Source organism: Cupressus sempervirens, chromosome 1 (assembly GCF_028749045.1).
Source record: "Cupressus sempervirens isolate cs-2001-9-10 chromosome 1, ASM2874904v1, whole genome shotgun sequence".
Classification (NCBI taxonomy): domain Eukaryota; kingdom Viridiplantae; phylum Streptophyta; class Pinopsida; order Cupressales; family Cupressaceae; genus Cupressus; species Cupressus sempervirens.
In genome coordinates, this window is record NC_143118.1 from 451,956,497 (window position 1) to 451,969,372 (window position 12,876).

Genomic DNA, 12,876 nt, shown 5'->3' on the forward strand with positions numbered 1-12,876 from the left:
AGCCATAAAGTTTACCTTCCATGACACTCATAGTGTCATTCTTGCTGATGGTTCCATCAACAGCCATCACATCCATCTCTTTCCCACCTTCAAGAACCTTTCCATCATAACGTTCATCAACAACTATCTGCTGCTCACTTTTCATAACAGCATCAATGCGTGCCTTTTGTTCTTCCAATGGACCAATCTTCTCTTCCTTGGTGACCAGGATCTCTATCCCATCTTCACATACCTTTGTACTGTCAATGAATGGTTGCTCCAAATCATCATTTTCCTTAACCATACATTCACTCACTTCCTAGTCTCCTTAACTTTTCTTCATTTTCTTACGTGTGCATCCATGCTATCTCTAGTTTCCTTCTAGCTTCTTGTTTCCTTACTTCCTCTTTTTCTTCCTCTCTACGTCATTATCTCTTCTTCTTACCATCTTGCACAAACCTCTACAACAACTTTATTAACTCTTTCTCAGATTTTGTCGAAGTCATTTCTCCTCTCTTCTCCCATTTCTCCTCTCTTCTCCCAAAAATTTTACAACTCTGATACCAATAATTGTTGAAAAGCTTCAAAAGAAAAGTTGCATATTTTTCCAAACTTCTTGCTAAATTAATATCTAGGACAGAATCAGAGTTCTTCAAATGATTATTCATAACTTTTACAGATGAATGGATAAAACAAATCCCTTTTATGATAGAGAAAAAAAATTAATTAAAGATATTTTCCCCAACTTATAGCCAAATCCAATCAGTGGAATAAAAGTTATTCCATTTTTGCAAAAACTGCTAACCCTATGACAGATTCAGACCTGCCTTCACCAAAATGGCCATAACTTCTATAAATCACGATGAAATTAGACCAAACCAAACCAAATAAAAGCTAACTCATTAACCTTTCTGAAATATGTGTTGAAAGTCTGTATCTTTTCACATGTGGCCGGATCAATACAAATATCAGACAAACTTCTGGCAAAATAACTCAGAAAACTTAGAATAAAACTTACAAAAACAAGAGTTCTTTTATTTCAGTTCTTCTCCAAACTTCTCCAACTTTTCGTCTCTATAAATCACGACCAATACATGATATTTTAAAGCCTTTCCAAGATGTCTAACTTATTAGCTACCCCACATGACCATTCACCTTCCCTTTTACATCAACTTTTCACATTGACAATATTTTATGACAACATTTTATTACATATTGAGAACTTTTGCATTTTTATACAATTGACCCCTAAACTTTGTAAAACCCTTACTATCAAATCAAATTGGACTTTCACAATCATTTTATAATCTTTTACATTGGGATTTAGATAGACCATATTGAATTTTAAGTACATTCAAATGACATCATTTTTCAAATGTTGGGGTGCTCCTACACCAACCAACAGCTTAGTTTCTATAAAATATTGATACATGAAATTTCTACTCAGAATTGTTCCTCTCCATTTGAATGTTGCCATTCACTCTGATATTCTTATAGAATATGTCTTATTTTCCTTGGTTCATCCCTATTTGAGTTTCTAGTAATAATCAAGAATTCAGGGTTCGCTTTACGTTACTCTAAGGCATATGAGCGCATTTATCTCATTAATCACTTATTCTTCTTGTCACCTCATCAAAGCAGTCAAGTACTTGATACGACTCTCTATACTTGATATGACTTTCTATATTATTTTCCAGGACATATATATTTCTTCACGCTAAACATTTTTCTACTACCTCATGCATTCTAACACGACCCCCTCCAATAAAAGACTTAATCTTCGCCAACTTCCCATGAATACATTTCCTCTTGAAATAGATAGTTTCATTATACAATACTGAAAAGTGGGAAAAAAACATTTCCAAAGCGATCAATACAGTACTCGTGAGATAGACCCCAGCCACATTTTGCCTTCAACTAACAACAAGCAATATACACCACAAAAGTGGACCAATTCTAGCTTAATAGTAGAACAGAAGGAATTTACTGCCTTAGTTCCTAGTGGTAATGAGAATGTTATACAGTGAAAGACATACACGAGCTCCTTGCCTGAGCTTCCAAAAGTCTTATTTATCAATCAAACAGATAATGTTCTTATGAAAGTCTCTCCAACCAGTGATGGATGCTGGCCCCTTGGTCCTTTTGACTCTTAAAAACTGAGAGATAACTTGAAGGACATATAGCCATTCTTGGCCATGAAGAATTGAGTGAGGGGTTCCAAGTGAAATTCTTTGTACAGTAGAGGACTTGCATATTTGATGCTAGTGATGCACAAAGGACCGTCATACAGTCTCTGATCATGTCAAGGAGCGAGGACAATACATGTTTGGTCTCAGCCGACATATTTTTTATTGTGAATCCCCACAATCTTAGACAGACTGAATCTCGTCAATGCAACAGCTAGTGATAATATCTAATTGAAATGATACGAAAGGATAAAAATTATTGTGGTAGATACAATTAGTAGGCCAGATTTCTTATTTGTTGTAGGACAATTCAATGTGGAAGTTGAACATTTAACTCTCCTGAAGAACAATAATGGATAAATACATCCCTGTAGTAAAATCTCTCACTGAAATCTAAATACTTAAACTCAGAGAAGAGATTTCTTTAACAAGAAAGGAAATGCAGAGCATAACATAAAAATCTAATATGTAACTTGATAATTACTCTGATTCCACTACAATATATGCATACCAAATATTAATTTTGAATTTCAGATATTAATGTGTGAATACCTATGTAGCAATGCAGAATGATCATCATCACCATTGTATAGTACGTATTGCCTACAAAGAGAGTTGCCCAGAGAGGAAGTCCACTTTGGATCTCGGATTACATCAATAGATTCTGCAAAGAACTGCAAGAAATGCAGAAAAAGTGAAAGGTTATAACAAAGATATTAGTACAATAAATTCTCTTTCCTCAAAATAAAAATATGTACAAGAAGGGAAATCAGAAAAACACATGCTGTAGACAAGCACAAAAACAATGTTCACCATTCAAATCCATTCTTAAAAGTCTTCAATCAAATATCGAGACATGATAACTTATACCGTCACCGGAGTGCAGCTATATATATAACACGAATTATATTACATAAACTGAGAAACTTACGTTAATTATCATGTCATCCCATGTTTCCTGCTGCAATGTTTCATCCTTAGAATCATCTATCCCCTTTGAATCCTCTGTATCAGTGATATAAGCCTTCATCTTTGGAATCTAGAGCTTATCACAAGACAGAATGAATCAAAAATTTAAGCAATCTAGGAGTCTCAATTTATCTTTCAAAATACTCACATCAAAAAATAAAGAGTTCAAGTCCACTCTTCAACTATATTCATACAGTTTGTTACTGTAGATACACAACTGCTACATTCAATTATTTTAATATTATTTTGAGGCTACAATAAAATTATTACAGAGAAAATTGATTATCCTCCAAAACTCGGTAAGACAAAATAAATTCAACATGTGAAGTTTAGGTGGAAGACTGTCTAATTAATCAACTTAAAATGTATGAGTTATAGTATATACATATAGGAAAATTTACAAAATAGAATTTAACTGGTATGATTTTTATTTACGATGTGTTCTACTTAGGTATTATCCTAGAGGTAAACAAGGCATACCTGTTCAATTCTACTTCTGCAGAAAATCTGACCCCTCTAAAATGGTCAATTTTTAAAAAATATCCTTATTAAACTGGAAAAAGTTTTCCAGTCCAATAATCCTACTTCCACAATTTTTAGATTGTAGAAATTCAGAATCCTAATCCTATCCATAGTCAAATTGAAGACTTTCATGCTGCCACCTTCCCTTACGGAAACTGCTTGGCCTTAAAGGACAAAGTATTTTCATTGCACATTGCTTTGGTGAACATTCATAATTCTCTTCAGGTCCTTTAGCTTGCCATGTGAATAAAATGAAAACACACCACTTTTCAGAATCTTCCCTCACTGGTTGCTTTTGTTTTAGACCAAAACTCTAACTAACTTTTGATGCAAGACTACTTGACAAAGCAGATTAAACACTGGATTTGTCATTAATGATATACAACAATTTAAACTTTCAAAGATTGGTGGATGCAACGGAAATGAAAAAGTATAATGAATTCTGCTGCCAATGTTATGGAATCCCCTCATTCAGAATAGCCTGAGGGACTTGTGCAAATAGGTTCACCAAGAGTAGAACACCATGGCTTTCAAAAAACCAAAACAAAAGATGGTATTTCCACATGCAAGGATCAACTTGAAGAAACGCCAGTTTTCCTAAGCATTCTGGACACAGCTAACCTCTTGCACTAAGTCATTAGTTATTGGTTTAAATATACTAGTAGGGAAAAATAAAATTGGGAGTACATTTGGCCCTTTAGGTACATCCACACCAAAAAAGTATAAAAATAAAAATAAAAATTTACATATTTTAGCATAAAAAGTAGTGAAGTTCACATAGTTTGAGCCTATTGTAACGCCCCTGCCCTGATATGTACTACGAATATCAATCTTATGAGAAAAATATATCAGACATCAAACTTAGCAATTTTCTTAAGAAATAATATGATGCGCAAGCAAGGAAGATCTCTTATATTAACCAGCATTTTAATCAGTAAGCAGAAGCGACTTGTTGGAATACAAACACCACTGAGAGGAGCGGTGAATCAGTGGTTTAAAATACATTTTCAAAACTTGAAACAATTACAAGTTATAAAATTTAACACATAAGCAAGATAGTTAATGAAAAACAATGTGACACAATATTTTAATGTGGAAAACCCCTTAGGGTAAAAACCCACTTTGAATTTGAAACTTTATTGGCCTCTTGGGCAAATCTTTTAGAGCTACAACTCTGGGAAGCACCAACACCCTGTTTTAGAAACACCAACTTCAAGGAACACCAATCCCTTACACCTAAAGCACCAACTTTATGAATACAAGAAGTGCGATAACCCCTCAACAAACAAGTCAAGGATAATAAATAGAATTTTGTATTTAGAAACTATATTTTATCATTAATATCTTGAATCAGTTTTTAGATAATTAATTAATTATTCTATTTGTTTTAACATTAAAAACAAATAAGTAATCATGATTAATTTTAAGCCAATCATATTCATTATTAATTAATAATTTAAGACAAACATGGTTATTATTGATGCAAACATGGTTATTGATTAAATAGGCAAACATGTTTATTATTTAAAATGCTAAACCTAATAATCATATAATAAGGCGAATTCCGATTGTTAAACGCCAAACATAAATGATTAACCGAACCTAAGTTTTAATAAAGGAAAGGAGGTCGATCCACTGTCACAGCATTCCATATACACCCCGCACCACATATAAAATAGCCTTCGCGAGAGAAGAAAGGTCATTGGAAGCAGAGGGGAAAAGGATAGACCAAGCATCGAAGGAGGAGACCAAAGGATAATCAAGCATTCGAAAGAAGAGACAGTACAGTACACAGACCAAGCAAATATCACAGGATAAACACTTAATCATATTATATCAAACAAGATCCCATCTCCAGCACATCCAACAGGAATAGCAAGGAAAGAAGCACACAGAAATCATCTCCAGAAAGGGATAATAGACATAGAGTCACCAGCAGTAAGGTTCAGTACTAATTTGGATGTTAAGACCAAGGAAAGCATCATACTTTGGCACACCAGTAGAAGGAAGCGTAATTCACAAGAACAAGATAGATTGGAGATTTCAAATGCCAGAATAAAGTAGGCAATAAAGAAGAACCTACTCCCCACCCTTGGCAAACTTCACCACAGCAATTATTGAAAGTCATAGAGGCATCCATCATTAAGGGAGAAGAAACAAAGTTGCTGCTGGAGCAGCCATTAACCAACGTCTACACATTCTTCCGTTATAACACTCCCACAACCGCAAGGCAGATAAAGATAGTGTACAGAAATCATCCAATTGCAACTTCTTAAATCCAGAGATCTACCCTTTTGAATCAGATTATTTTGCAAATAAGTCAGGTTTGAGATATATTGAACTAGGAACCATATTGATAAACAAAGACATAGGAAGATCAAAATAACTCGGAATCCCAAAAAAAAAAAAAGAATTAAGGCAGAGATCAGCTATCTCTAAAGGTCAGTACACTAGATAGTATAGGCATATGCATATGAAAGGATCGATTTACCAATTAAGGTTATCCATAAGGCCTAGATTGAGAAATCTTCCAAGAAGTATGGGTAAATCGGAAACAATTATCCATAAGTCTTAGCGAGGAAAGGTATAGTGAGAAGACGATACTTGGTGGAGAGTTTTCCTAGAAATATAAAAGCTATGGAGAATCCTCCCTTAGGAACTAAGTATCTGATCACAAACTCTCGTTAAGAAGGAAGTAATCGGGATTAGGAACTTAGGTTATTCCTTAATTGTTAAATAATGCTATATTTTGATTCATATCTCTACTTGAGTACTAACACCCTTATAGGTGCAGAAGGTAGAAGCGAAAAAACCAACCGGATATCTAAGGGATATTACAAGAAATATCAACCTCCAAAATGAACAAATGAGATATAAAATCAAAGGATCATCTCTATTACAACACAAATCATGAATCACTAGTTTCAACTTCTTGTTGAAAACATAATGCAGGATATACTTCTATTCTCCTCCAAACATCCAATATCCAAAAAAAAAAATTCCATTAAAAGATCTAATCAAATACTGATATAAATGAATGAAGAAGCAATATATAACCCTTCTTCTACATCTGATCAAAACACAAATATGAAAATAGAAACATAAAGCATTACCCTCTTCTTTGCTATTAAAAATATGCTTGCAAACTATTCGGTCTACAAGGAATTCCACAGAAATCCAACAACTTCTATCAAAACCATCTGTTGGATGTTTTAGAGGAATGTATCCTCTACTTATAAACCAAGAAAGTCGAAATTTTGAAGGCAAGTACATACCCCAAACTTCCATTACACCAAAACCGCTCAAAACTGCTAAAATTGTCATAACAATTTGGTAATTGTTTCTGATAAATAGACTTTTTCTCTTTCCATACATGTGTTATGCAAAAACTAACAAAGACCCATTTTAGCTAACTCAGAGACCTTTCCAAAAAGGAATGATAGTTGGGGTCTATTTGATAAAATAGCTTGTTGACTTTCTCATAGACCAAAACTTTTTTTTTATAACCATTTTCTAAACCAATGTGAACATTAAGTGTTAATTGTTTAACACTTAAGTGTTTGTCTTGAATATGTTTTCAACAACATTTAAGGACATCAAATAAGATAATTACATGATGTTAACCATACCATATGCTCATTATAATTACATTATTGACATCAATGACAACAATCAAAGACCAAATACCAAGGGTTTAACATACCCCCCCTTTGGCATTGATGTCAATACCAACTTCCACCTATACATCCATGTGTACCTATATATCATGTATCTATACCTGTATACCTGTATATCCATGTGTACCTGTATATCCTATATCTATACCTGTAGACTTGTATATCCATGTGTACCTATACCAGTATATCCATCATGTAGACATCTTCTTCATTTTTCTCCCCCTTAGACATCAATGACAAAGGAGATATACCAAGGTTTCAATGTACTAAAAGATATGCAAAATATGCTCCCCCTGAAACCTATCACTCATTTATGAACTTATGCAAGAGAAGAGAGGAATAAAACCCCTAATCTTGTTCTTAGCCCTTCAAATATGGCTCTTGAGAGAAGTTTTGTAAATTTGTTAGCCAGTTGATCTGAAGAAGGAAGAAATTTTAATTCAACATTACCATTCAAGACATGTTCCCTTATGAAATGATAATGAACATCAATGTGCTTGGTGCGTGAATGCATAATTGGATTCTTAGAAATACTGAATGCACTCTGATTATCACAATAGATAGGAATTGGTTTAGATATTGTTACTTTCATATTTGATAAAGTTTGAACCATCCAAAGAACCTGTTGACAACAAGAACATGCGGCTATATATTCAACCTCTGCAGTAGAAAGTGTAGTAGATTCTTGCTTCTTACTATGCCAACACACTAGCTTGTTACCCAAGAAAAATGTTGCTCCTAAAGTACTTTTTCTTTCATCTAGAGAACCTACCCAATCTAAGTCAGTATAAGCAACAAATCTGAAGCCATCATGTTTAGGATACCAAATCCCATAATCTAAAGTACGCTGAATATATCAGAAAATTCTTTTAACTACCATAACATGAGATTCTTTAGGTAAAAATTGAAATCTTGCAACCAAACATATAGCATGCATGATATCACGACTTGAAGCTGTGAGATATAGTAAACTACAAATCATGGATCTATAAGTAGTTTGATCAACATCAGGAGAATCATTGTTTTTAGTAAGTTTACATCCTGTTATCATTGGTGTTCCCATAGGCTTACAATCTTTCATATGAAATTTCTTTAACATTTCTTTTCCATACTTAGTTTGGGATAAGAATATACCATTTTCCAACTGAGGAATTTGCAACCCAAGAAAATAGGATAGTTCCCCAAGTATGGACATTTCAAATCCAAATTGCATAAGCTTTAAAAAACCTTGACTTAAAGCATCATCATTGGATCCAAATACTATATCATCAACATAAACAATAACAATGAGAACATCATCACATGTACCATATATGTACAAATTGCTATCAACACCAACTCTTCTGAAGCCATTTTTGATAAGATACTGATCCAACCTAGAATACCAAGCCCTAGGAGCTTGTTTCAAACCATAAAGAGCCTTTTTTAGCGTGTAGACATGATGAGGATAGTCTATGTTTTCAAATCCTTTAGGTTGATCCATATAAACCTTTTCATCAAGATAACCATTAACAAATGTCGTTTTAACATCAAGTTGGTACATTTTAAAGCCCTTGAAAAATGAATATGTAAGAAAGATTCTAATTGCTTTAATTCTAGCCACCAGTGCAAAAGTTTCATCAAAGTCCACACCTTCTATTTGTGCATAACCCTTACAAACCAGTCTAGCCTTGTTCCTTGATATCTTTCCATTTTCATCAAGTTTATTTCTAAAGACCCATTTAGCACCTATTACATTTTTATCTTTAGGTCTAGGTACTATTTCCCAAGTTTTATTCTTTTCAATTTGACTTAGTTCCTCTTTCATAGAATTAACCCAAAACTCATCCATACTATCTTCCTTATATGGTTTAGGTTCAATTTGAGATAACAAACAAAGATTAGCACATTCACTAGATGTAGTTCTTGTTCTTGTTTGAATACCTGCATGTTTATCCCCTATAACTTGTTCTTGAGGATGATACTTCTTCAATCTTGTTCCTGTAGCCTTTGTACCTATGGATTGTGGTGTTTCTATTTGATCTTTTATCTCTTCTTCACCTTCATCAACTTTATTATATGCTTCTTTACCTTCATCAACTTTATTATCTACTTCTTTCAAGTCTTTATCATTGTCTTGTAGGAAAGTATTATCCATTCTTATTTCTTTTTGATCCTGCACAACTTCATCCACTTTCACATGTACACTTTCAATAAATTTATTCAAACTTTTATTAAAACATTTGTAAGCTTTACTTTGAGAAGAATATCCTAAAAAGATTCCTTCATCACATCTTGAATCAAAGATTCCTATTTTATCATCAAAATTCTTAACGAAGCATCTACTTCCGAAAATTCTAAAATGCATAATAGATGCAAGATGTCAATACCATAACTCATAAGGAGTGTACTTAGTTTTTACCCTTAGTTGTGCCCTGTTTAAAATATATACTGCTGTTTGAACTGCTTCTTTCCAATACCTATTTGGTACTTTAGATTCATCTAACATAGTCCTTGCCATTTCTTTCACTGTTTGGTTCTTTCTCTCAACAACTCCATTTTGTTGAGGTGTCCTAGATGCTGCATATTGTCTTTTGATGCCATTTTTTTCACAATAATCAACAAATTCATCTGAAGTAAACTCACCAACTTTATCTGATCGTAAGCATTTAATCTTCATGTCTGACTCATTTTCAACCATTTTCCTAAAAATCTTAAACTTGTTAAATGCCTCTGGTTTATGCTTTAAGAAGGTTACCCATGTCATTCTTGTATAACCATCTATGAAAAGCATGAAATACTTTTCACCATTTAACAACATTGTCCTTGTAGGACCACATAAATCAGTATGTACTAATTGCAATGGTTTAGAAGCAAATATTCTTTTGAAGGAAAGGATGCCTTTGTTTGTTTACCATGTTGACACCCTTCACAAATAACATTCTCTGGCTTACTTATACATGGCATACCTCTTACTTTTTGATGCTTACTAAATTTTACCAAGTTGTCAAAATTCAAGTGTCCAAACCTTTTGTGCCATAACCAACTTTCATTCACCTGTTCAATAAGACAAACATCTTCATGATTGTTAGTATTTGTGATATCTTTTAAATTGTATACATTCCCTTTAGATCTTTTAACTGATGCAACCAACTGTCCAGATTTTAACTTGATTTGGCAACCATGGTCATCAAAAACAACTTCATGTCCATGATCACAAATTTGACTAACACTTAGAAGATTGTACTTTAATCCATCAACATAATACACATCATGAATGAACATTTTGTCACTAACCATCAAAGAACCCAAACCTTTAATTTGCCTTGAAGAATCATCACCAAAACTAACATTGCCACCTTTGTAGTTAATCAATTTGTCAAACTTCCTTCTATCTCTTGTCATGTGTCTAGAACAACCACTATCAATTATCCCAAAGTCCTTTTCCTCCGAATGTAGAGCCATTTGAACAAACATAGACTTATTAATCTTAGGCCTCCATATTTTAGTCACTTTAGTATCAAATTCTTTATCAACTTGTAGACTAGCATAAGATTGATCATTCTGAATTGACTTAGTTTTGCAATTACTCATAACATGACCAAAGACACTGCATTTGTAACATCTTAGACCATTCATTTTAGGAAAGGAATAACCAAAATGAAACTTTCAATACCTCCTTGACATGTATCTGCAATTATTTATTCTATGTCCATATCGATGACACATGAAGCAATACCCATCAAAGAAAGAAGTGAACATATTTGAGTATCTTTTACCCATGAATGAAGTGTTTGATATAACCTGATTTTTATCATTAGAAATCCGATTAAAATCTGCATTTTTATCTGCATTTGAAGTGGTAGCATTCTGATTTGTATCCTTACTTTCAAATTTAAATATCTTGAATAAAGATTTATCTTTCTTGTCACTAGAAAATTGTCCAAGTTCAAAACCAATTCCTATTAGACCATCAGTTCTTCTTTGTTTCCTTAACATATCATCCAAAGTAGTGTTCTCATATTTTTCTAGCTTTCTTCTATATGATACTACTTCATTCATTAACCTTGTACATTCCCGATCTTTAGAACTTAACTCTTCCTTAGTGACAAAGACAATTCTCTTTTGTTCCTCAACTTGTAATTTCAATTCTATAACTTGTCGATTTAAGTCCTTAGTTTTTTTTTCAAAGTTCTTTTTTTTCTTTTAAGAATTGGTTTTCTTGAACACTTAAATTCCTTTTTAGTTCCTTGATCTTTTTAAGTGCATAAAGAAATTCATGTTCTAAATCAGCCTCAACAAGTTCAACATCATCATCACTATCTGATTCTTGACAAGTAGTTTCTATAGCCACAAATGAAACTTCATTTTCATCACATTAAAAACTACTAGATTCACTATCTGATACATCAGCAATCAAACTCTTCTTCTTCTTAAAGGACTTCTTTTTATTATAGAATTTCTTTTTACTTAATTTCTCTTTCTCGTCATCTACTTCATCATGACTATTATAAGGACATTTAGATGCAAAGTGTCCTATTTTGCCACAATTAAAGCATTTGAAAGAAAGTTATTTACCTGCTCCTTTATTAAATTTCCTTGATAAATGCACTTCAAGAACATCAGATCTTCTGATTCTGACAAGACTTGTTCCACTTTCTTTTCCACCTTGAATGCTGATTCTTTGCTTGTGGATTCCTACTTACCAAACTTTCTCATTTCATAAGCTCCAAGTGCTCCATGAATATCTTCCATTGTATACTAGTTAATATCTCTAGTTTCTTCTATAGAACATATCTTAAAATCAAATTTATCAGGAAGAGATCTCAAAACTTTCTTTACAACATCAATATCATCAATTTTATCACCAAGTCCTCTTATGTCATTTACAATTTCATCTATCTTAAAGAGATACTCTTCTACCCTTTCATCATTTACCCATCTTAAGGTCTTCAAATCTTGATTTCAAATGTTGTATCTTGGCTTCTTTAACTCTATCATTACCATAATATGTGTTTTTCAATTTGTCTCATACCTCTTTAGAAGAACTGCAATGCATTACCTTAACAAAAACATCTTTAGATAAACTATTAATGTAACAAACAAATTTTCATAACCAAATCTTAAGATCTATATCTTCTAACGTTTACAAAGTAACTGATTCCATTTCATACGACAGAGACTCCTTTTAACAATAACAGGAAATAACTGTATTAATATTCGGTTAAACGACTATTACTAATCCAACTGTATTTTCATGTTCAGCTGATATAACGAGAAACATATTCATTGTAAAGAATTTAATCGTTCCTATCTGAAAACATATTCAGCTGAAAAATAAAGCAACGACTATCTTCCTTAACTAAAATCATCTTAACTGAAAATATTCTTATTCAAATTTAGATGGCAATTAACTACCCTAATTGAAATAAAAAGACTATCTACTATTCATGCTAAATGATTAACTAGTAAAAGCATGAAAAACATACAGTAATAACGGAGGATCCTTTATCTAGTTGTGCAAGCTTTGGCATTGGTGAGAGGAGAAGCACTAACATAGGCTT

General features: G+C 32.9%; 1 protein-coding gene across 5 annotated transcripts in view; it reads right to left on the reverse strand.

The window, feature by feature from the left end:
• The window catches only part of LOC149578256 (ARM repeat superfamily protein), a 361,318-nt gene that overhangs the window by 196,977 nt on the left and 151,465 nt on the right, over nt 1-12,876 (reverse strand). For all 5 annotated transcript variants that reach the window (XR_016364259.1, XM_089827963.1, XM_089827965.1 and 2 more), the window contains exons 22-23: nt 3,097-3,204; nt 2,718-2,839 (exon numbers count right to left, since the gene is read on the reverse strand). Coding sequence is in view for 4 of the 5 variants with exons in the window: in XM_089827963.1 (XP_089684089.1) it covers nt 2,718-2,839; nt 3,097-3,204 (230 nt within the window). In the remaining variant the exon portion in view is untranslated. The remainder of the gene's footprint in view (nt 1-2,717; nt 2,840-3,096; nt 3,205-12,876) is intronic.